Below are 26,196 nucleotides of genomic sequence, written 5' to 3' on the forward strand. Positions count from 1 at the left end.
GATTAATCGTAAGTCGGTGTCTAACCGCCTCCAACCTGATTAGCGCTTTTTACAACCTTAGTTTATATTAAAATAGAAGGGGATTGTGTGCTATATTGAAAGTATAAAGGGGTCATGTGCACAAAGTTCAAATTACGGAAGGTGTGAGTGCTATTTACCCAATTTTAATTTCGTCGATGCGAAATCAAATATTTCCAACACAATTTTTTTTTGTTCTAATTTCTCAATTTGAGATTTTCGATTTCTAGGACCTGAATTGAAATTATTTTGAAGTTCTAGTTTCTGTTGTAAATCGTTGTATTCGTACTGCTCTTTAGTTTGACGATCGTGAAAATAAAGTATAATAACAATTGTAGAAACCACTGTGTGTCACAAGAAGTTAGATAGAAGTTAATCTGCCACTCACGTAACTGGTAGGTTTATACACTAGTTGGAAGTTGAGTGGTTATGTTAGGAAACCCCACATACACATTATTTACGAGTGTTTTTTATCCGATTTTATTCTTTGAACAACTTATTTTCTAGAAACTATATTTTATTATGTGATATATATCAATTACTTCAAAACATATATACTATTATATAAAATAAACCAACACAAATCATATCCAACAAACGGCCAGCAACTAATTGTTCTTGTAGCTCCCCTTGTATACATAAAAACATCCAAAATGTGAAACATGCCCCCAAAAAAACATTAAAACACACACATAAAAACAAAACCAACTAAACCTAGGCAACAACAAACAACTCATGTCGATAGTCTTTATGCTTTACAACTCTAAACCTTTAACCATTCTTCTTTTAACCTCTATAGAGCAGAAAACACTCATTCCACCACCACTTCACCTCCCAAATTTGCACCACAAAAAAAAAAAAAAAAAAAAGAAAAAAGAAAATGCAAAAGCGAGTTCGACAAGTCTTCACCTCAATCAGAGAACACACGCGTGTCAGCTACGCCAAAATTGCAACCATCGGAGGGTACTGCGATATCGATCTCATAATCGTGAAAGCAACTCCACCGGACGACATCCCCGTTCCAGATAAGTACGTCCACGAGCTGTTGAAGATCTTCTCCATCTCCCCGTCTTCCTCCCACCGGGCTTTCGCCCTAAGCTTCACCCGCCGTTTCACCGGGACCCACTCGTGGCGAGTGGCCCTCAAATGCCTTATCCTCCTCCACCGCCTCCTCTCCTCCCTAACCAACGACACCCCATTTCGGGCCGAGCTCATGTGGGCCCGGACGAACGGTCGACTCTCTTTCTACCCTTGCAACTTCCGTGACCACTCGTCCTCTGCTTCTGACGACTACACATCTTTCGTGAGGTCTTACGCTAGGCTACTCGATGAAGCGCTAGATTGCGTTTCTTTAGATGAGCAAATACAAGAAACACTCTATCTTGACGAAGAAGAAGAAGAACAAGAAGAAGACTTGGAACATAAAATGCAACAATTGGGAAGAATAATCGAAACATTGCCTCAACTGCAAAGCCTAATAGACAGAGTGATAGAATGCTGGCCCGGCGGCTCGGCTTCTAGAAACTTCCTCGTACAATCGGCCATGAAACACGTTATCCGCCACGGATTCGCATGCCACGCCGCTTTCAGGAGAGAGATTGTGGTGGTTCTTGAAAACCTGACACAGCTACCTTACCGGAATTGTGTGGCGGCCTTTGGAATATACAAGAAAGCGGCCGTTCAAGCCGACCACCTCTCTGGATTCCATGAGTGGTGCAAGTGTATGGGATACTGTGGACCCTACGAGTACCCGTTTATCGATCGGATACCCAGTATTCAAATACGGGCGCTCGAGACGTTTCTCAACGGCATGTGGCAGTTGACTGACGAGTCGTCTAGTTCGTCCGCAACGAATGTGGAACATTCTCCGGCAAGTATTAGTGGCGACAAACGAGCGGGAATAGGTGAAGGGTTTGACGAACAAGTGGTGGTGAAGAAAGAGAAAAAGATAGAAGCATTGGAGCCATTGTTGATACAGTGGGAAGATTCTGATGATGAGAATTACAATACTAGTAGTGTTGGTTGGGAGGACCTTCTAGAAGCTTCCATTTGTGGTGATTCTTGGTTGGGTTCAAGAAATATTGGGTGGGAAATGCAATTATACAGTCCACATCTTCTTCAGATTGCAAACCCTTTTCAACAGGATATGCAGAAAACAAATTTCTATTGTGGATCCTGCCCTAATACCCCAATCATCACTCGGGAACTCCTCTAACAGTTAATTTATTTAAAGGGCAAATTACGGCAATCCCATGAGGTATGGTCAAATTATGAAAAACTCCCTCATGTTTGGATAATTACAACACGTCCACCCTTACGATGTCAAAGTTATCTACTGGAGGAAGGGTTTTTCCGTAAGACAATACATATTTGAGGAGGATGGTTGTAATTATCTGAACAAAAGGAATTTTTTTCGTAATACGAGCTAACCTCAAGGGGTTGGCCGTAATTTGCCCTATTTAAATTTCATAGCTTTAAACTTAGTTAAAAGTTGTTATTTCGAGTCACTTACAATAACTGATGATCTTGAGATGTTGAAAGTCATTGTACCGTACACTATCGAATAAGTTCAGTAAATTTAAATTCGAAATGCTCAACTTCGAATTCATCAGTTCAAACGAAACCTAAACGCAAAATCACAGTTCACTTCACGGAATGAACGAAACACAGAAGGGAAAATACAACAATTATTTTATTCTATCTCCGCAATATTACAGTAAACTGAACCACGCAATATCGAACTCATTTTCTATGAATATGCCCGTGTTATTTGAATACAACAGATGTTAAATCAAGATGAAGAAAAAATAGGTCGAGACAAATTAACGTCTTCAACTTCTACATTATCCTTTCTGATTGGTCGTAACACATATAGCAATGTACATAATACACAACACGAGAAAATATAGTCTCCCTCAAAATTTAATTTCTATTGTTACATGATTCATCATAAGAAATTCGCCGTCCGCCTATCAGAAATCTTTCTTTTTCTCTTTCAAACAATCGGCACAATTTAAAAATTAGAATCAACTCAACTTACAAGATCACTTTCCACTTGCAAGTTTCAGTCTATCGAGCTATTAGCGGAGTCTATTTGCGATGGTGCCTCCTCTTTTGTTCAGCTCTCTGCCTCTTGTCGTCATCCCATTCTCTATCGTACATCCTAGAACAGATAGTTAAGGGGTTCAAATTATCAAGTAATTGGCAGATTAAACTGTACTGCAAATCAAGTACATATCAACTCATATATCATAGGTCAAAGCAACAAAATCATTTTCAAGTGTGCTACTAACAAGACGTCATTAACCTAAGTGCAAAATCCAAATTATATGTTCAAGTAATTACGAGGGTAAGTAAAAAAAAAACAAAGAACAAGCACAGTAGGGCCTCATTTGGTTGGGCACATATGCAATGACTAAAATAAATACTTGGTTTTGTTTGGTATTTGGATAGTTCAATAAATTTTCGGGCTGGTCCGAAAATTCTGCTCCACACTCCTAAATTGGCAAATATGTTATCTTGACTAACTCCATTGTGGCAACCAAACGAGGCATAGGTATATAAGGATGAAAGTTCAAGATAAAGCTAATTAAAAAGCACAGAGTTTGTCGAGCATACGGGTCAGCATCGCGACGAGTTGTTTTGCTGGCTGCTTCTTTGCTGTGAGCCCTCAGGCCAGGATCCTCTACATAAGCAGGTCGTTGGACTACAATGCCCTTGCGGTCTACCCTGTCTCTTCCATCGTGAGACTGCGACAAGTTAATTGAAAGGGCAGGAGATTGAGGTGTAGATGGTAAATACTCTCCAGGTTCTGACGGTATATGCTCCCTTTTGAGTTTCCGTCTCTTCGAAGCATTTGGATCCATATCTTCCTTGTTAGTGTTTGCTTTATCCCTCTCCCTCTCCTCTATCTACATGATAAATCATAGTACATGAAAATAAATGAATAGCCATGGTAAACAGTTGTATCACCACAGAGTATATCCGCCTACCAGATATTAAGCTACAGTCACTGTAAAAATGATAAACAACATTCAGTACAGAACATAAAATCATTTGTGTACATCAGCTACGACCCACCAGCAACTTAGATCCCTAAAGTTGATTGAATTCATTTCTCTCGTTCTCTTGATTGGCAGCTCATGTAATAGATAGTTAACTAAACAGTATGACATGCAATAGCAAACAAAAGCACAAGCAACTGGCAATTCAAACATTTTAAATAGAAAATAAAGATCTCAAATGACCGAAAGAAAAATCATTGTACCTACCTTTGTTGATACTGCAGCATCACGCTCATCACGCTTTCTGTCACGAATTTCATCTTCTCTTCTCCTTTTTGTATCATCCTGTAATGCTGAAGCATTCTCTTCGGATCTTCTCCTTTCTCTATCTTCATTTCTTGGAGAAAGCTTTTGTGCATGTCTGGCATTTCCAAATCGCCTATCAGCATCTTCATCCCTTCTACCGGCACTGAGGGACTGTGGGATGAGATGAGGTGGTAGAGGCGGAGGTGGAGGCAAGCCTTGCCCGTGTAATCTGTCATCTACATGTGATTTCTCCACAGATACTTCAGCATAACGCACTTTGCTTCTGTCATCTTTTGCTAGCCTATCAAAGTTCCTATCTGCACCTCTTTCTTGCAATCTCTCAACAGAACGCTCTCTTCCATGCCTTTCTAGTGACCTGTCCCTTGACTTTTCAGATAAAAAATCATCTCCTCGTGACTTTTCAGGGCGCTCTAATCGTTCCTTATAATCCCTATCATATCGGTCACCGCTCTTTTCTTTTGATCTATCCACTGGCTTATCTGTAACCCTGTTGTTGCTCTGTTCTTCAGAGCCAGGTCTATCTAGACCTCGTACATCAGCTGTCCTCTCCTTTTCAGACAGTCGAACTTCAGTGCCGTCTACGTCTCTCAAATCAGTTTCTCCTTTCCGGCGTTTATTTAGGCGGTCATTATCTTCAGCTGGACTGACTCTCTTTTGAGGTTTATCGGCGGATTTCGAAGCTGCAATAAGATTCTCCGGTCTGGGAGAATGAATAGGTCTGGAAGTTGGATGTTTATGCGCATCCAAGTGTTCAGTACCCTCGTCTTTCCCACTATGAACCCTTGAATCAGAAGGCTTCGCATTCGTGATCTCGGCTTTGATTTCATTGTTATGATCCAAAGATCTACTAGATGAGTTTGCTACTTTAGCTGAAGTAGCAGCATTTCCTGAAATTGCAGAAGAGTTTTAGCAGTTCCAAAATGTACATCGACAAGGGATAAGTAAATAGGTTCTATCACTAGAAGAAAAACCTGAAGTTCTGCCAACTGCCTTTCCAGATTTTTCATCATCTTTGGCAGCATCCTGCTTTGCCTGCTTAGCAACAGATCCAACTGCTGTAGACCGTTTCACCGTCGCCCTCGCCTGTATCAGTAAGCTGAGTTATTAACTGGAGAAATAAAGAACACAGTAACATAGAATGTATAAAATAGCAAATTTTATCATAAAGCTTTTGTCCCTTCAACCTAAAGTAGACAAGTCATAATACAATAGCAGTAGCTGGTGGTGTTAGGTCATGGTGGTAGTAGCAATGATATAAATGACATGACAGCAAGAGCTGATAATTTAAATAAAATACGAGCATACAGACAAAAGTACAAATAGAGTAACCGTAAATTTAAGCATAATTTAAGCAACTAACATAGCAGGACATCAAATGTATAGAAGTTTCAGGTCAGCATAATCAATCAGATCCTATATGCACAAATGTTACAGAGAGCTCAATGGATTTCATGACGAAACTCAACAAGTAACAGTCTTCTAGTCTCGCCACCGCATGAACATACATGAATACCATGAAGTAATTTTGTAGGATTCTATTGTATATGATAATGGCAACTAAGTATTACATAATAAGACAATGAAAAAAAAAGCAACAAAAGCAGTATAAGGAGAATATTCTACGTTCCTCTCTTTGGAACTTTCCAAAGAGCTCTCATCCTAATTTGGGTTCAGGTACTTAAAAGGGTGCATCGAATTGAAGTACAAATTATGACATATCGACCCACAAGCTAGTTAAATATATACTCGGAGAGAGGAATAAATAAAAACACTTAAATTATGCATGGGACTGAAAAAGTTTAATCAAATTAGAAAAGATATTGTATCAACTATCACGGAGAAATCAATCGTACTTTAATTAACACCTACCTCAGGCTCCACGGATGTCTTCGAATTAACTTTTGAGTTTTCCTCCAACTGCTTGTTTGTTGATTCATCTACCTGTTTTAGATTGTCAACTGGATGCATTATCCCAGATTACACACCAGGCAGCAAATAGGATTGATTAGACTCAGTAATTGATCCAACTTCCAGTTTGAAATAAGATGGCATTCTTTCTATCTTACCATCAAGTCTTCTAGGATCTCTGCTCAAATTTCCAGAATCTGATTGTAAATTTCCCACGGGAACAGTTCTACCACCAGATTGCTCAGCTTGAGAAACACTAAGACCAGCACCGTTTTGTAGCGCAGTAGCACTGGCTGATAACGACTTGGTAGCAGGGGGTGGAACAGGCTTTAGATCGAGATAACCCATGCCAAATTCCTCATCTGTAACCCATGATGGCTGCCAATACCAAATAAGATGGAAATGAGCAACTGATATTCAAAGGAAACGAAAGTTACAATACCATCAAAGGGCTCGTATTGCTTAAGAATACGTTACCTAATCACTGTAATGCAAGTGAACCCAACAAATCAAATAAATAATCAAGCATGTGAAATTACGAACAGATAAAATTAATCAATTTTCAAGAATTTCCTTCTTTGTTGACGAGGTCATGGATTTTACTAACAGGTAAAATTAAATTCATTACATAATCTACCTTTCTAGCCGCCAATGCAGCAGCAACACCGGTGGCTAAAACTTTCAGATCCTCCCTTTCATCACTTTTAATTTTAGCTACCTGCACAAAGTGAAAGGAGATGGCCAGAACTAAGTGCAAATCTTGGAAAATAAGTGAAATCAAGAAAATCCTAATCCTACACCTTACCCGCTTTTCAAGGTTGATACCACTCTTCCGAGTAACAGGAAAAACACTTGAGATTTTTGTTAGCATAATAAGGGCATTTCGAATCTCCATATACTCGGCTGATTCCAAACACTGAATCAGTAGCTTAGTTATCCGTTGGCTCCATTTCCAGTGAACCTTAAAGCAAGAAATAGTTTTTAATGTTACCAGTTGCACAACGTTAAACAATAAAATTAACAATAAATTATATGTCAGGTTATATTACAAATTAGCAATAGTAGATAAATTTGCGGCCAAATACCCCTGCAATAAACCATTTCCAGTAACTGCATCAATACATGCAATCATATAGTTCTTGTTAAGCCCTAGAACTCAAAACAATAGCAGAAGTAAATGAAGTAGTTCCAAGTTCTATTACATCATACATCTGTTTTTATAGCACATTCCTACGAGCCATGTGTTTCCTTCTTTCCTCTTATCTTTCTTCTTTCCTCACCCCCTATCCCCACTCTTACTTCTATATTCACTTTCTTATGAAAGCATCAGCAACTTATCGACACATACACCACGTTAGTGGATGTGTGTTACATAGACTGTAACCAAAGACAAACCCGAGCCCCAATCTTTATATGTCACTATTCTTAAAAGTAGATCCGGTTCAGTGTAGTCTATAATCTACTTGGCTCTTTTTCCTTTGTATATATGCTTTAAGATATCTGTGGTGGTATTTAAGGCATCATTGGCCATATAATTTATAGGTGCTATGGGCAGCGGAGGGGATGGTTGGAGTTCAGGGGTTGAAGAGAGTTGGGAATATACACATTCAAAAAAAAAACCGCAACAAATTGTCATTTATCCATTAGGTTAGAGCATCTCCAACAATGGAAAAAAATAGCTACTCAATAGCTAAATTTGAACATTTTAGCTATCCATGGCATAAGAAGCTACTCCAACAAAGGTAGCTAAAATTTAGAGAATAGCTACATTGTAACTTTGGATAGCTAAATTTGAAGAGTGAGCTAAAACATAGGTTTCCACTTTTTGCCAAAAGTAACCACCAAACAATTAATATAATATTTGTTTATATTTCATGAATATATAAAATAAGTATAGGTAATTGTTTATATTTTATGAATGTGATAAAATAGAGTAAAAATAACTTTTTCTTATACGTGGATTGTATACAAATATGTGTATTTATTGTTACACTCCACTTTGATGATATAATAGTATTATTTATAATATCTATTATGTTTAAATATTAGAAAGAATGTAATCTATATAAACTAATCGTTTGAAATTTGAATATGACTGTTTAAAATTACTATATAATAACACTATAGAAAAATGTTTTATTATTTATATATAAGACAAAATAAATTGCTATTTATATTTTTTAAACTTACATATTTTTAAAATAATAAAGTATAATAGTTAGCTAAAATTTGAAGAAGTCTTGTTGGAGTAAATAGTTAAAAATGGATAGTTAAAACACACTAGATAGCTAATTTTAACTTGAGTTTTTGAAATAGCTATCCTTGTCGGAGATGCTCATACCTTGATAAATTGACCATAGGTGACACGCTGGCTATTTGGATATCTGTAATAGACAGCAAATCCCGGCATGTTTCCACACTCCCTCTCATATACTGATTCATCACTCTACAGAAAAAAATCTCCGTTATTAATACATAAATGCTTGTATAAAAACAACAAATATAAATGATGCACGTAAGTGAATGTCCTATGTGAAAGATCTATACATGGTAGTAGGTAGACAAAGGAAGCTGAAATTTGAAATAAATACCAAATGTCAATTCTTACCTTCCAACGGTAAGCAGTTTTTAATGTCTCAAATAGGAACCTTCCCAGTCGACCCACTTCATACTCAGTGCAGCAGCATATCATCGGTTGTAAGGTTTTACATATCATAACATCTATGTGATTCACGGTGTTAAAGAATGGTGTTCCCAAGGAATGAAGCGTATTTACAAAATTGGCGCAATACACAGCATCTGGCATGCTGAATGTACAGCGTGGAAATATACAACGCTGAAGAAACTCCATATTGATTTTCAAAGTATCTGGACATGAAGTCAACCAAGTATCCTTCTCACGAGCAAGTCGACGACGCACAGACTCAACGTGTTCTTCATGGTTGTGGAGTTCCATAGTTAATCGATCTAGAGACTCTTGAATTCTTTCTTTATCTTTTTTCCTTTTAGCAATTGCGGAACTGGAATTATCAGAAAGTTCTTCAAGAGCTTTAAGAGCAGCGTGCAGCTTTGCAATCTCATAGTCATAACGACTTCTGGGTACATAGAGATCATATAGAGTAAGACCCCAGAAGGTTGCGTATAAATCAGGAGACAAACTATTCCAGGCTTTTGGAGGCAGCATCGTCCTGACAGTGCCAAGAAGATCAAGCCATCTGCATGGTGTATGACAAAAGCTAAAATTTAAGTGAAAGGCGGTGATGAGAATTGCTGAAACAGAGCTTTATGAGGATAGCGTCTAACATTGATAGCCAACCAAAAACATAAATAGAGAGAGCAAGAGGTATTACGAAATAGGCTTGCGAGAAGAACCAAGATCCAGAATCAATTCGGTTGATGAATCTGTAGGATCCAGCTCCTTTTCAGCAGTCGCAGATTTCACTGTTTCATTACACTCTAAAGGCCAGAAGGAACTGGAAGTACTTTGACACTTGAAAAGTCTCATCACTGGCCGATAGATCAAAAAGGCCACCTAAACAGATAACACAGGAGAAAAAACAGATCCACTTATTCAGTATAACAATATATGCTATTGTTTGAAATTATGAGAAAGCTCCACCGAACAAGAAAAACAAAAAAAAAGTTCCAAACATTAGGAAGAAATCACAACGCAAGCTTCAAGGAATTAAATAGAAGAGATTAAGGAGACCTCAGGATCAAGATGAAATTGATGTACAAGTTCATCAAGAGTGGGAATCAGCAAAGCGTAGGTCGATGTAGGAGTCACTGCACTACAAAGAAATTCCACATACTGAAGAAGGGTTCCATGGCATCTATCGAACTGTTCACAGACCATTTTGATATGAGGCACATTTGCTTTTATGACAACCCTGCATGGAACAACATTTACACAACATTAAAGAACTGCTTCATTGAACATTCTAACAATTCAAAATGGCTGTAAAAGAGATGCATCCGGCCCTCATCACCACACACACACACAAAAGAACCTTCTGAACTTGCACTATATCGTTGGCATGATATAACAGACAATCTCCAATACACTAATAACATTGATAATTATGTTAATGGTTTAACTAACAGTCATAAAGCTTACACAGATCGATGCTGGGCAATAAGAAGCAGAAGCGGAACTGCCAATTTAGGCTCTTCCTTTGCGAGTAAAGAATCTCTAAGCCTGTTAGTGGACTTAATCAATGCCTGTAAAGACAGAAAACCTTTTTAACTCGAGCAAGGAAAACTTCAAGATGCACATAGATGTACAGTAATACTGTTTCATGAGCTCGCATTAAATTTGGCAGAGTGGATAGTATTCCAAACAAATTATATGCACAATGATGTTCATTATTGGAGTTAAGAACGCGAAATTCTAAAATAACCAGAGCAATTTATAGAGTACATTTAAAAAAAAAAAAAAGAAAAAGAAAAACAGGCCAGTAAAACCAGCATATATCAGATTTCGGGAAAGGAGAAGATGATGAAAGAAGTAAAACTTGCTAAACACCAATTACTACAAGTAGATCATATGATCTATTCATTTACTATCTCCTCTGAGTAGATTAGTTTAGACCTGCACCACGACTATATGGGCAACTCCAGTTTTAAAAGTATATTATAAAAGGCAAGAGATAGGGAACTAGTCATATAAAATGGAATGAAAATAAGAGTCTAATGTAATCATGTGTACAATAGATTTTCTTTGACAACTGAATGTTCTTAAGTTTTTTCTACATGGCTGAACTAATTATGAAGTACACTAGAGAGGGGAGTAAAGAAGATCAATGTACTCATGCATCCAATAGTTTTCTATGAAAAAAGAATGTCTTTTTTTCCTTACTTGCATTCTGAATTTTCAGTGATGTTCTCCGTTGATTAAAAGAAGGTTTATTAATTCCAAAGACACAGAAGAATCCATTGCTTGACCTATTTCTTGCATCAATTTTAGCATTATATTTCAATTGAGGAACACCACAATTTTAGTGACTACACACGAAAAGACACCTTGTTATTCCTCATAACGCCGAATGATGTAGCCTGATAACGGAGTGTGTCACTTCCTGCCATGGCATCTAACTGATCCTCGGTCATGTTTTCTGTGTATTGGACATTGGCCATCTGCTGTATCAATTCCTACATAGCATCATAAAATTACAAACACAGTTCTTTAGTAACAAATATGAAGTGTCAGACATAGCTATCTGCTGTGTTATATATTATAAATCATCCATGAAATTACAACACAAACTTTTGCCAACAAGTGCGAAGTGACAAATAATACAGTCAATGCGAAACAACCTGCAGGACAACAAGCTCAATCCCATTGCCCTTCTTCAATTGATTTACAAGATACTGGAAAAGACCCCTGAGTTCCATTGATGGGTACTTTTTACACCTAGAAAAGAAAATGCACCAACTGAATGTCATGTCACAAGTATCAAAGTATAATCAACAGAAACTGACCAACAATAAATGAAAACTATTATTTCAACAAACAAATTTACAATATAAAAATAAGGAAAAAATAAGGATTACAAACACTTCCCAAATTAATATAGCAGTAATTACAGTCTATAAGGAAATCAATAAGATATACTCTCTTAGCGAATAACATAAATACCGAAGTCTTGTTGTAATATCCAATGAGACATGAACAAAAAAAGACAAATATACCAGTAAGCTAGGAAGTTATAAGAGTCATAAACTAAATCCAAAAAATATGGAACCCAAAGGTAAAATACGAAATAAGTTTAGACCATATCGACTGTAAGAACAAATACCTTAACTAGGAATACATATTTTTTTTATAAAAAAAATTAATTTCCCAGAGAACACATGCCTCAATGAATTACTCTTCATTTTCTTCATCTAAATCTAAAGAGCAAACTTGAAATATTATGTCAAGCCAGATTAACATAGACAGCCTAATGCTAAATACCATAGCTTAGTCGGTATATCTTAACATAATATACAAGCATGTTAACATATAAAATCAAAGAGTTTAAGATCAAAGAGACACGACAGCTAACACAAAATATAGTACAAACGTCGCAAGAAACACACAGAACAAACAGACAATTAATTGATTAAATCATCAAGAATATTATTTTCTTATATATAGCACAATATTCTTGTATTATATCAACCCAGCATCTATATGCACATTAATCCTATAACTTACAAGACACAACATAAAAATCATGCTTCTGTTAGATGCCTCTCAATCATCTTACATCAATTGGATACTTTGAAACTTTGAGAGCTTTGGTGGATGGGGCAGAAGAAAAACAAGTTCTCCAAAATCTTCAAAAGCACCAATGGCGATTGAAAACTGTGTTGCTCTTCCCAAGTAAAACCAAGATTAAATGCAAGGAAGACCGAAGCGATAAATAAGACGTCTTGCCAATAAGACCCAAAAATAAACCGCTCAACCACTCAATCAGGACTGAGAAACCCACTTCTGATGTTAACAATACCAACAACGCCACCTTGAGAAAAAACTGAATAGCAAGTAGTTCCTAACCATTCTTTGTACAAATCTTTGATTAGCGATGATGTAATTTAGTCAAAATGCCAACATAAAGTAAAACGGAATTTCAAGCCAAGCTGGTGGACATAAGCGACCAAAAAATACACTCACAGTCATTCAGATCTATTCACAGTCTCCAACACACAGAACCATCTGATCTTCACCTCACAGTAGACAGATGTTCATGGATATCCATACAACTACAAAATACAGCGAGGATGGCCACCGATATTTAACCAGTCTGACAACAAAGTATATTTTCTTCGGACTTGAACATAATTACTCCAACTTGTATGACTGTTCCAAAATACAGCAGAGGATGGCCACCGATATTTAACCAGTTTGAAAACGAAGTATCTTCTTGTCGGACTTTACATAATCACTCCAACTTATATGACTATTCATTCGTCTCATCAGCTTAACAAATTGGTCTATATCCTATGGAACAGTTTCAGCACTACCCTTCCTCCAAAGCACAATCCAAGAAATGATCAAATTTGTTCATCTAAGATGTCAAAAAGTATGGCATTCCAACCATCATGTGATGAGCTCATAGATAGTACCTTCCAAGGTTACATATGCATGTCAAAATGACAGTACACAGGCCAAAATCAGAAGATTATACTGATATATAGAAGTAGACAATCTTCCACAAGCCAAAAGAAGCTAACACCTCAAACCTCCTTAAGATCTCGGATATCAAGAAAGAAAAGGGGGACTTAGGCAAGAAGGAATTAAGATAACGTCTTCACTCCATCAGACCGGCGTCCCTATTCCCAAACTAAACAAGCATTCCCCATTCTAAGATAGCCGATTTATTCTGCCCAGTAGAAGTGTATAAGAGAAAGGCAAAGTGATGAGCCAACCAAATATCCAAATCTTCCAGGTCCACTACACCTCCAGCTCCAGCTCCAGCTTCTCCAGAAAATAACCAATCCGCAAACTCGGCATAGCATCCCATGGAAATCTAGTTCTTTACAGAAATAACTGATGGCAATCAAGACTAAATCTTTTACATACTTAAAGACCACAACTCCCTTGAAAAAGAACATTCAAAGCACAAAAAGAACCCAGACCCCAGGGCAAACATTTTAAGGAACAGAAAAGCTAACAAAGAAAATAGAAAAGTAGAAAGCAAATGAATTCAATTGTTAAACACACCTCATATATGTTAAGAGACGCTATCTAAAATTATCAGGACGAGTTCTATTAACGTACAATGCAGTAGCACCCAATGCGATTATTCATCGAAGGTTCAATTTCAAAGAAGAGGTCACAGCAAAATGAAGGAAAGAACAACTCTGCAATATGTCTGTAAACAACGGAATCAACAAGCAAATCACAGTTATATGTTGGTAAGAAAGAGACATACAAATGACCCCAAAATGATGCCAGGGATTGGAGCCAGTCTGACAGATTGAGACCATCATCTTTAAGCTTCTCGCGTCCACCTTGTGCCAAGCGTTCAACGACAACGTACTCCAAGATATCATACTCAAGCTGTTAATAGGCATCAACAGAGGTATAAGGAAAATCAAAATAATGGGTATATCAAAATAATAAAGAAAATTTATATTTTTAAAATGAAGCTTGTAAAGAAAGTTAATATCCACCACAACAACATGCATAAGGTAATCTATATATTAGTACTGCACTTGAACTGATATTTGCTGTCTTCTTCAGATGCAAAATGCATGAAAGTAATCGGTTTTGGCAACTGAAGATATTGAAGAGCTTGAATCATTCATAGTTTAGATTTCTGTTATAGGTGTTTGATATTCAATTCCCTTTTCTTTTCAAACTCCTTCAAGTGTATGCAAAATATAATGCAATATACAATTTCATTCTTCAAAATATTGAAGTAACTCAAAGCAAACTGAAGTAATTAGGACATGCCAACATTATATCTACACTAGTTATCACGGTCCATCTTTTATCATCACATGGTCGACTGGAACAAGAGGACAACAACTACAGAGGGGAGCACAAACATGGAATACTATCTCCAGGGTTGCAGGTATTTACCTAAACATCCTTATACTCATATAATCTACTTAACACATAATTATTGGTACCAAGAAAGGATATGTTAAAGTTTTATTGGGAGGAAGAGAATTCTTCATCCACAATACTCCAGACAAGAGACTGAATAAAAGGTGAATTTTATTTTACCCAGCTCAACCTTTGAAAAAATAACTTAAAAAGTCCTAATAAATATTACTAATATTATTACTAAATCCTAATAAAAAATCTTCTTAATACTGTTTCAATATTTCATAAATATATTGAAGAGGGATAAAACTGGAAAATAAAGTATATTTTCTTAATTGGATATAGACAAGGTAATTCTATAGTAATGAAATACATAGTAGAAAACATGTAGATGACAGACCTGTGTCAAATACTTGAATGCATCCACAACTGGAGCAATCATATCCCTGTAGGCCTCTATCTGCACCATAGAATAGCCAATTATATATTTTTGCTAAAAGGCCAGTATTAAATAAACCAATCTGCTTTACTAACTAAACAAATTACCTGATGAACAATAGTTCGAAGAACTGTCATAGGATTGGCATGAGCTAATTTAGCAACCATTCTTCCCAGCTGCTTCAGATTTTCCTTGGCGAGACGTTTTAAAATCCTTCTAGTATCCAACTATAAAGAGCAAACATATTAGGATTACTTGATGACTCATGCAAGGCGACATCCTACAGAAGAAAAGAAATCCTTACCCTTGCAGTTTGCCTGGCTACTAAAATCATTGGAAAACGTTCATCATCCTTTTCCCATTCACCATACAAACGATAGCGCACCTAATGGAACAACTTATAAGACCACTGTTAAGCTAAACATAATTGATCCTAAACTTAACAGATTAAAAGGACTTGTGGCCGGACTAACCTCGTAGGGCAGGACACTCATAAGTTCCCATATCTCCTGACCAACTGCAGGGTTTGCAGGTATCAACTGCAAAGAAGGAAGAAGGCATGTTCCAAGTGCCTCCTCAATTCTTAATTTAGCATCCTTCAGGTGTAGGCGAGGATTTTGATTTCCCACTGTAACAGAATGGGAAATAAACGCCCCATCACCATCGCTAACAAGCTCTATGGCACAAAGGTAATAAGCTCTCAACACTCTGGTTGTCTGAAAAACAAGAATAATAACCACGAAAGAGGAATGAGAAAACCAAAGAGTAAATAGTAAGTTACAAAAAGCTACGAGACAGACCTTCTGCATCAACAAAGTGTCACGATACAGATACGGTCCAACAGAAGCAAGCATTTCAAACAACTCTTTGGGCAGATTAACAAAAGATCTATTGGACGAAGAACCTCCTGTCTCCGAATCAGCACCAGAGCCAGAGGATAAACCACCATTTAAAGTCTGCTTTTGACCTACTACTTTATAAGCCGAAAATATGGATTTTTCTATGAGCCTGGATTAAAAGAAAAATCAAAAAGCGGAATTACAAACTTGAGTATTAAATAGTAGAAGCACAAAAAGGGACCAAGAAAGAGTGCAAAAAATGGAATCTGAAAACATGAGATATTATACAACATATCACATCATTTGCAGTTAAATTATTGACACCATTGCATGAAGTAGTTAGCATTACCTGAATAATCCACTACAAATTTGAATATGTTCCACCGGATTAAGTGGTGAGAGGCGCTCCAATAGTTGATGAGCATGGAACCTGAGACATCAAACGAGAAACAGGAAGTCACATAAAATGGTAAAATACAGTCCCAATTCCCAAATCCTTGGGATTCCTTAATGATGATAGAAAAGGCAGTGGGGGTAGGGGTTGTGGAGGAGAGGGAGATGGAGAGATTTTAGCATACAAGTGCTTAATGTGAGTATTTATTGGCTAAATAAATGAGAATGGATAAAAAGGACTAAAATGGCAGACAGACAGATGGATAGGAGTGGGAAGAGACAGATTCTGCACTTCCACAAGACAGGAGAACTACAGAATATCCATGTTCCAACCAAACCCTTAGCATTCTACGGATACAGATTACTTATGGGTTGAAATGTTAACTAAGGTAATCAAGTGGTGTCTGCTAAGAAGATTAATAAATGATGCACGTGAGAAGGACACATATTAAATGTACCAATTCATAAACCAACCTTTGGACAATTATCAATTTTGCACAAGAAGAGAGAAAATGCATTGCCGCTTCATGTGGAAACACAGAAGCCATGAAGATACTTCTGCACTAAATTGTTGGGATATAATAGGATTTTCATGGGGCTATTCATTGACATTATAATTAAATTTTCAAGGAGACTATATGGACAATTGGCTAATAGGCTACTGTTTAACGGATCTCTTCAAGTGAGCATAACTGTAATATGGATTCCGAGCCTCCGAGGCCTAACAGACAAACAGTATTGTTGAACTAGTGAACATAGAGATCTTCATTCTCGGGATGTCTTCTAGTTTTGAAGAGGGCACATGTAAGCTATGGAGAACTTGTGGGTTAAGGAAGTGTGTACATTGAAAGTTATTTTTTGGATTTTCCTTGTAATGTTTTCTTTTCTGCAATTGAATGTCATTCTTATCTCTGAAATTCTCCTTTTCCACAGATATTACATGTGCAACTAATTTTCATTATCGGGTCGGGCCTAAGTCTAGGATCGTCAAACATTAGAATTTCGATAATAGTAACAATAGTTGTATGGCGTAATGATGATGATGACACTTAAGCAAAAACAAACTCGAAACAACCCAGATCATGAGAAGAAAGCAAGAGAGATGGAGAAAGCATGTGCCAGCCGATGTTATAAAACCTTGAAACTAAATCAAAAATGGGAAATCTCAGTATACCAGTCATCCACGGCAAGGAATCCCATCAGTAAGCCTAGAGTTTGATTATTTGCGAGCTCTGAGGATCTCTCCACAACAGCCATTGTTTCCATGTCCAAGGAAGTAAAAAGATCTACTGTCACTTCTCCTTGTTTGTCATCATCCATGAGATCCTTTCCAGTGGCCGCAAGATTAATTTTCCCAATCTTATTAGCCTATTTGTCCCAATGAACGAACAGATATTTAGGTGCAATATTCAATAGTAAAGGAAAAGAAACTACAAACCAGATGTAAGGCAAGGAAATACCCAAAAAAAATTCAAGAGGTGAGATCTTAAGATATATAAACAAATGGATTGTGCTTTTGAAATGGCAACACGAAGATGACAAGTACATGTGTGCACACATTGTTCATAAGACAACCAATGAAAAATGATGAAGACGGGGTTAGCAAAAACAACTTGATACAAATCAGAGACATGTGCAGCCAATGAAGGAAAAAACAGATCAATTAAACAAATTAAACCACCTCATCAAGTCTCTTGGCTGAAAAGGCATTATAATGCTCAAATGCGTCCTCATCCTTGGGAAGCAAATGTGAATATCTGAAACGGATACCATATCAAATATTAGAAATAAGTTGACCAGGAAATATGAGCATGAAATTACTGGCTAAAGAATAAAGATGCATGCTGAAATTTAGAAACAGGAGCACCGAAAAACAACTTCATATCAACAGGTTTCTCTTGGTCGTTAAATTCAATAAGACAGTAAAAAGAATTTATAATATCAAAAATAACTGATGTAAAGTAGATGGAGAGAAAAAAAACGCCCGAGTAAGATTTTAACTGCATGATTCAAGGCTAAAGCATTGACAAACCAAAAATTCCAGATCCAATACATTACACATCTCGACAACATAAAACTGCATGAAACCGAGCCACATTATTACTCCTCTGTAGGCCAACAACCTTAATGCGAAAAGAGGCAGTGGCAAAGAACATTTTGACTGCAATGTATATATAAACTTTGTTTTGTAAAGCAGTAAATGGAAGGAAGAGTATATCTACCATGCTCAATCTAAATTAATAAAACAACTTATGTAACACCAGAAGCTTCAGACAACCATCAGAAACATGTCCACACAAGAATTTCGTAACCCAAGAAAAGAGCAGTTCAATTGAACTACTAAGGACAAGGTAAACAATAATTGTTAAGATTAAACACAACCCAGGACCATTTATATACTCCATATAGTATCCTAATCCATCACAGCGCCGTTACTTCAAACACTGAAAAAAGAGCCACGCGTTTGGCTTCAGATAAACTCACTGCAACTTCCATGACTCACTAGAAAATGTTCAAAGATTTAATGTGTAAATAACTAAAAGAGAGAATATTTTTTTCATTAACGAGTACTCAATCATTACAACTCAAATAAATGTCACGCATAACACATTACACAAGGGATGAGAACATAGATAATATGATGGTGTGAATATATATACTATTCCCCCATCCCATATCTCAACAATCAAGGCTTTCATAGATTGGTATTTGTTCACACCAAATTCAATGAGAAAATAGAGGCAGAAGTCAGATATTCTACTTCAGGTTGTAATAATTTCAAAAGAATTACGATCAACTTTAATATGCAAAGCAATAGGCTGGAATGTCTCTTGATAAAAATAGACCAAACAAGATGCTAAGGTAAAACACAGGATAACTATTCCAATACCAGAAGGACCACAATAAGCTTGATACCCCAAGAATATGCTCAGAGTTATAGCTTACTCACATACTATCAATGGCAATGAAATCTTTCTTCACCAATAAAGCTGTGAGCTGATAGAGCCCAGTGGGGACAGGAGAATTTATTTCCATGCGCTGAAAATATTGAAACTTGAATCCAAGAATTTGTGATGCATGGGACTGTACAAAATGAAAAAAGAATCATATTAACGTATTTCCTCACTCAATAAAGCACCGAAAGAGCTAGAAGAATAGACAGAACAAACATATTAGACATACGGAGATGAACTACCATATTATGTGAGAAAAGGGGTGAAGGAAAGTTAAACAAAGAAACAGCATGAACTACCATATTATGTGAGAAAACTGGTGAAAAGGAAGGAAAAATTAAACAAGAAAACAGCATCATTACCTTGGGAAATATAGGAATTAAGTCCAAGAAAGCACTGTTATCAAGCTGAAGCTCAAAACATTCCAGCACCTTCAACATAAGGAAATTAAATAAGAAACTGGTCGCATAAAGTTAACTGCGGAGCAGAATGACCACTAATAAATGACAAAATAAGGGCAATAAGTAGGATAGTCGGATATCCAACTTACAATGTCAAAAACTCGATTTGGATCTAGATCAAAGTGACCAATCAAAGACTGCAAAATTATCAAAAAATTAGAAAACATGAGATAAAGAAAAATAAAGGTCAACCTCAGATTAGCTTAAACCTTAATAATGCCGACTATTGCAGCTGATGCATTATTAGTTGATGCTTCAGGAACCTGACAGAGGAGTGTAACCTGCAAGACGTCAAAGGTGTATGATTAAGCAAAAAATATGGCATGAAAAAGATAGCTACTAAAGAGAAATACTCTATCAAAGAAGAGAACATGAACCACGCTAAAAGAATAAAGGTTCTGCAGACACCAAATATTTCATCAAAGCAGGCTTGTAGAGAAGTCTACTATAATGGCTTCCCCAACCACAAAAAACATCAGCCAATTAAATAAAAATAAGGTCACACGGGTTTAAGCAAACATCAGCCAATTAGTGGTATACAAAATCCAGAACCGCACACTCTACAGTCTAGACCAATAAAGCTTCAACGTTGAATGGAAGTCCCAAGTTTTATCAACTCTTGATTTCTCATTCAATTCAAGGCTGCAAATATTTAGAGTAACCATCCAAAGCAATAAACCCATAGAGTAACCCCGTGTGTTTGTGTGTGCATAATATTCTATTCTCCAGAAGTAAATTTAACAGTAGAGATCAAAAATTTAGAAAGAAAGACAGAAATAGTTCAGCAATTGAAGTTCAATAAGCAATATTCCCCACACTACACATCAAGGGTTAACCTGAAATAAATATGAAAGCTAAAGTTCCTCAAATAAAACGGCAATGAAGGCCAAAGAAACATCACTGAGTAAAAAGTCTTACCAGTTTGGCATAGCCCTCACTTTCTTCTCGAAGCAAGTTAAACTTGGTTTGTTGATAAAGAAGACGAGTATTTACTCGCACCTGAAACCAAAATACATTTTTTAAGAACAAATGGATGGAAAAGATACATTTTCTACCCACAACAAGCATTGTCAGAAACTGTGCCACTATAGAAATTTAACCATAGCATAAGATACCTCTTTTGACTTCAAATCAGCAGCCTTTATCTTAATCATTTCGGCCTCCCACAAAAACTCTTCCTACAATATAGGTGAAAAGGGAAGCCTTCAGTGTTTCTTCTTTATGCATTAAATTTATAAAACAGAAGCCGGTCTCAAAAAAGTTCTTACATCACAACGCTCCTGAAAAAATCTCAATGGGACAAGAGCAGATTCCACAAGCCATTTTGCCTAGAAGAAATGTGAGGAACAAGATGGAACGAACATAAGAACGTGAAGAGAAATAGAGAATCTAGGAAATCACTTGCATTTTGAATGAGTACTAGTGCAAACAGTTTGTTGGTAACGAATGTTTGATGAAAGCCATAAAAATTCATAAAAGCGTATAAATACAATTATATCTGTTCTTACATAGTTACATCATTGCTTGCACCAACTAATTACGACTTAGCCAGCCCATTTTCAACTGATCCTTAAAACTTAAACCAATTCATCAAATTAAATTGTTTTACGGTACTGGATACTGATCCAAATTTTAGACCAGCTACAGCTAAATCATATCTGCTCTATGGATTATGATATCATATTTATCTCATATTCTTATAATTTAGGGAACTGCAAAAAGAAAAGAAAAATAATGAAGAATAAGTTGAGTATTCAAGGGCATCCCTAATAACCATTTTAGAAAGAATATTATCAAATTAGTGACAAAAGAAAAGCTTTAGACAAGGTTTCACATTTTATTTGATAGCTTATTCAGTAAATTAACCAACCAAAGTGGGTTAACTAGTTCACAATTCAGTATTGAGATAAATTATTTTAGACTGTAAAGGATTCCATATTTGGACTACTCCTCTGGATTCAAATATTACACTCTATAGCAACTCATCATATTCAATCAAAATATTAAGATGCATTGCACCCCTAAAGTATAAGCCATGTAATACTTAAACCCCTAAAGTATATGTTGTAACACTTGCCCCCTCAAATATCATTTGTAACAATTATCACCTTAGGTATCATTTAACTTAAACCCTCTTCTTTTAAGAACATTAATACCCCTCCATTATATAAATTTCAAATATAGTTAAATGCATTGACAATTGCACAAGGTATTCGATCAATAACATAGGACTCTTGATCTATTTCTCTAATCGCTATTTCCCCTATCTCTCTCTGTCTCCTATTATTTTTCTTCTTTCTCTGTTGAAGCAGCTATTAATTTTCCACACTTGTTGCAGTCTACTTCTGATACTAAAAAATAACAGTATCTAGATCTCTTGATTGTTCTACAAAATAATACCAGTTAGCACAATTTTTCCCCAAAAACATCAAAATTAGACACTGTTCATCACTACCAATCACTACAAATTCACCTATCTCATAAACAATCCTTAAGGCCCAACAGTAAATTCATTGGCCATCATATAATCGATTAAATTCCTGCACAACCTAACATAGGATGGCTCGGAACAGACATCTTAAGTTGCAAAACACCTTTACAGTTAAAAAAACATTAACATCAGAGAATTTTTATTTTTGTTGTATATTTAACCACCCTGGGATGATGAGATTTTATTCAAGGCCAGTTTAAGCATGCACCAGAAGGAAACATAAACTTTAAAATAAAATAAGCATGACACCAATGCTAACCAGTTTGGTAAGGCGAGACCGATGTTCACCGAGCATATTATGCTGCAATAAATGTAGACATGGAGTTAGAATGGTGTTGTTGCATAATACCATGAGATGCAATTTGCAATGCAAAGAGTATCAATAAAACTCATATCAAATTTCAGTAAACGCACATGATACAGGAAATCATTGAAGTATTTTGGAATTACATAAGAGAATATACTTTTCACAAACGAACCCTGCCACAATGTCCCAAAAAACAACATTCAATCAATTCTCCAATCGGTATGGTAGAAAGCACTCCTCATAAGTATCTCCTGGTGATTGTTTAACATCAGGTTTCTTGGATGAAAATCTTCTAAAAGGGAGAACATAACTTTGAATTCTTTCTTGGATGAACATCTTCAGCAAATGGGAATATTCATAACCTCAAATTCTTTATCTTGATTTTAACACTTTTCAACTAAAAAAGCCTAATACATTATTTACTAAATCAATCCTTCAGACTTCAAATGTCAAGCTCATCAATCTCTAGTAAGCAGGAAAGTAAATAACAGAACATGATTTTAGTCTTAGTCTTGGCGCTATTTAAGTCATTTACATTGAGTCATTAAGGATTTCTTGAGCAGACCCAACTAGCAAGGTAAGAATGTCTCATCAGAACTATTTGTAGGTGTACAACAACAATACATTCCGTCATGTTTTAACAGAAATAAATGTTACTCAAAACTTCATTAGTTCATATGTTCTGTAGAATGTGGGATTCAACATGAACTGACCAGCGAAACTCACAATTTTGATGGGAGATCTAAAGAATGATCACACAGTCGAAAGTTTGCTAATTTGACGTACACCCACACCAGATAAGCCTATAACACCAAGGTGGCTATGATAATTAAGCAGAAACCAGCTTTAACTACAAAATTTCTTGCCTTCTTTTTTTTTTTGTGTGTGTGCGAGGGTGGGGGGAGTCTTGTGAGCCAAATTTTATGTTTCTGCGTCTAAATGATTTCATGTATTCAATAGGCTTAAATTTCCTTTTTAATTTTCTTTAGAAAAAAAAAATAAGGAGAAGTTTAACTTTGGAAGCATATGTAATTATGTATCCCCGTCAATAGAAATACTCATAAGCACTCTACAAAAATCTACAGGTCGCTCTTTAATCTTGCAGCAGCTAGATTGCATACATAAACTATAAGTTTGAGATGTAAATTAAAACGAATGATGGAACCATACTCGCTAAAAGGTGCATTAAAAGTTATTGTATCATGTAATAAATGAACTTGAACACTCACATCTTGAGCCATTTGGGCAACAATATCAGCAAAATATGACCCCACATCCCCTTCCGGACCACAATCCAAGAATTCTACTGCCTCCAACGCCGCTTTACATTTTTGATATGGCAAGTCCCCTCGGACCTAACAACCAAACGGAAAACTGAACATTTAGCAAAACGTTAAAACTGTAAAGGCGGAAGAAATCCATCAAAACACCAACGAAAATACATTCTCAAAAAAACATAGAAAATAATCAAACCCAAAAAATTACAAAATACCACAAACTAATTTGTGCGAAAAACACCAATTATTAACTTGAAAAAGGTTACCAAAGGGCACGAAAACGGTTCGTTGAAATAATTCAAAACTTCAATCGGATAGAACCAACGCCAAATTTACTAATTAATTCCAAAATACCAAAAAAAAAAGGACAACGAGGCAAGCAAACATCCAAAACAGACGAATTGCCCAATAAACAACTTCAAGCGCATAGAAACAACACCAATTTTACAAACAAATTACCATGGCGGAGCAGAGCTCATATAGAAACCGGAGAACAGGTGCAGGCGACGGAAATCTGAAATTCGAATTCGAGTTCTTCAATTCTTTAACGGAGTCCTCCGTCAAGTATACACAGTCCACAGGAGAAATAGACATTGCGCAGTTCCGTGTATATTATGGAAATCAAAACGGGAGCTCAGGGGTTACGAAGAATTAGGGAAAGTTTAATCAGAGCGGAAAAAGTGTACTAAATTCCAGGAAAATTCTCATCGGCCGAAAACTAGTGGAGATTCTTTAGGGTTTTCAGGCGAATTTCAATGGTGCGCGCCAGGGTTTGGGGATGCAGAAGAAAGAGGAAGCTGCTCTTCATTAGTTCATTTTTCTTTTTCTGGTTTTTTTTCCTTCTTTTTTATTTTTTTTATTTTTATTTCTTCCAATTATTGTTTCGGACATTGGATTTGATGGAATTGTTTGGGCTTAATTGAGCCCAATTCTGGAATTACCGTAGCCCTAGCCCGGCCCGCAATACTAATCCCACTAATTAGTGGGTTAATTAATACTAATTAAGTGGGATTTATACAAAATGGACAAATATGATTTATTTATTTTTTTCAAGTTTTCTTTAACCAATTAAAATCTTTGAATGAAATCATATGAGATAAGTTTGGTCACTACTGTCTTTCTTAATCTTTAGTTTGGCAAGATTATTCGAGTTTGTTGGACTTTATTTGATATTTGGTTAGTTTAATAGTTTTTCAGACAACTTCTTAATTTTGAAAGACAGCTTCAATCTTAGTTTTAGTTTATGCGACAATTGTGTATTGGGCCTTGATTCGTCCGTAAAACACATCGACTGGATGCAGGTCCCTTTGCAGCTACTGCTCGGGCAGGAGTTTTATCCTTCATTTTTCAGGATCGAGCCGCTAAGAAAAGAAGTAGGACTGACGTCGAAGTTAGAGCTCCAACGCTCAAGTCAGTAGGAATCAATATGTGTTTTGATAGAGGATTTGTGTATGTTTTTTCGAAGAATAAACTTAGCTTTTATAACTCTTCCCCTCTGGACCACAAAGTTCTGTAAAGCTATGGCGGACATATATCAATCGGCTATTTTGTCTTCGTACTTACCAACTTTCTACCTGCTTTCGGGTAGTCCGGACCATCATTTCCTCGCCAACGGTTTGCTCACTGCTCACCCAAGCACAAAGAAATACCCTTTTGGATGGTGTCTGTGTATTTTCCTACGTACTTTTCGGTTATCGCCAGTTATTCGAGCATTTAATCTTGATATCAGTACATTTAATGCACCTGTCAAAACCATCACCGCACCCTTTCGAGCGTCGCACGTTCCGCTCGACTCTTGATGGGGTACCTTCCTTGCCGTTCATGTTTGTGGCGAGGGGATGCTTCTTAGCCGGGCCCACGATTCTGGGCCCGTGTTTCTTACCTTACTCTAATGGGCTATATTTCTTTGCAAAATAATGGTCCGTGTCGAATAGACCCAATCCGAGTAAACAATTGGGCTTTTTGTTTATGTCAATGGAACAAATGCTAAAAGACATAATCACAAAGAAGAATTAACTGAAAAGTAATTCAGTTAATTTATCAAAATAACAACCATCAAAACCATATGTTTAAATTTTACATATTATATTGAGGTGGGCTTATTTATTTATTTATGTTGAGTTGTAAATATACATAATATAAAAATCTAATTATTGGAGCAAACAAAATCGAACAATAACAAAAACATAAAATTAACGTTTAGAATCAAGCTAATATTTAATATTGTAAATGAAAAAAA

General features: G+C 36.4%; 2 protein-coding genes across 4 annotated transcripts; one reads left to right on the top strand and one right to left on the bottom strand.

Moving 5' to 3' along the window:
• Positions 1 to 898: 898 nt before the first annotated feature.
• On the top strand, positions 899 to 2,373 carry LOC105966132 (putative clathrin assembly protein At1g14910). Its single transcript, XM_012990685.2, has one exon. The coding sequence runs from the start codon at positions 899 to 901 to the stop codon at positions 2,231 to 2,233; it is 1,335 nt and encodes a 444-aa protein (XP_012846139.2). The 3' UTR covers positions 2,234 to 2,373.
• A 442-nt stretch (positions 2,374 to 2,815) lies between these two features.
• THO2 lies at positions 2,816 to 24,849 on the bottom strand. Of its 3 annotated transcripts, none has more exons than XM_012990602.2 (34): positions 24,417 to 24,849; positions 23,910 to 24,035; positions 22,633 to 22,674; positions 21,151 to 21,210; positions 20,998 to 21,060; positions 20,801 to 20,881; positions 20,092 to 20,163; positions 19,972 to 20,019; positions 19,784 to 19,852; positions 19,418 to 19,551; positions 18,149 to 18,224; positions 17,642 to 17,835; positions 16,424 to 16,504; positions 16,036 to 16,243; positions 15,709 to 15,951; positions 15,540 to 15,620; positions 15,343 to 15,462; positions 15,197 to 15,256; positions 14,177 to 14,304; positions 11,574 to 11,670; positions 11,280 to 11,408; positions 10,375 to 10,478; positions 9,967 to 10,147; positions 9,608 to 9,789; positions 8,866 to 9,472; positions 8,599 to 8,703; positions 7,063 to 7,218; positions 6,895 to 6,975; positions 6,416 to 6,635; positions 6,219 to 6,307; positions 5,321 to 5,432; positions 4,290 to 5,236; positions 3,637 to 3,929; positions 2,816 to 3,181 (listed from the first exon to the last, which is right to left on the bottom strand). In XM_012990602.2, the coding sequence occupies exons 1-34, from the start codon at positions 24,549 to 24,551 to the stop codon at positions 3,109 to 3,111; spliced, it is 5,397 nt and encodes a 1,798-aa protein (XP_012846056.2). In that variant the 5' UTR covers positions 24,552 to 24,849; the 3' UTR covers positions 2,816 to 3,108. The 3 variants fall into 3 exon arrangements, with proteins under 3 accessions (XP_012846056.2, XP_088674682.1, XP_012846058.2); XM_088818556.1 differs by having other exon boundaries at positions 3,637 to 3,925; positions 4,286 to 5,236; positions 24,417 to 24,834; XM_012990604.2 differs by lacking the exon at positions 8,599 to 8,703 and having other exon boundaries at positions 24,417 to 24,830.
• Positions 24,850 to 26,196: the final 1,347 nt, after the last annotated feature.

Source organism: Erythranthe guttata, chromosome 5 (genome assembly GCF_056151865.1).
Source record: "Erythranthe guttata isolate IM_541 chromosome 5, IM_541, whole genome shotgun sequence".
In the NCBI taxonomy this organism is placed as follows: Eukaryota; Viridiplantae; Streptophyta; class Magnoliopsida; order Lamiales; family Phrymaceae; genus Erythranthe; species Erythranthe guttata.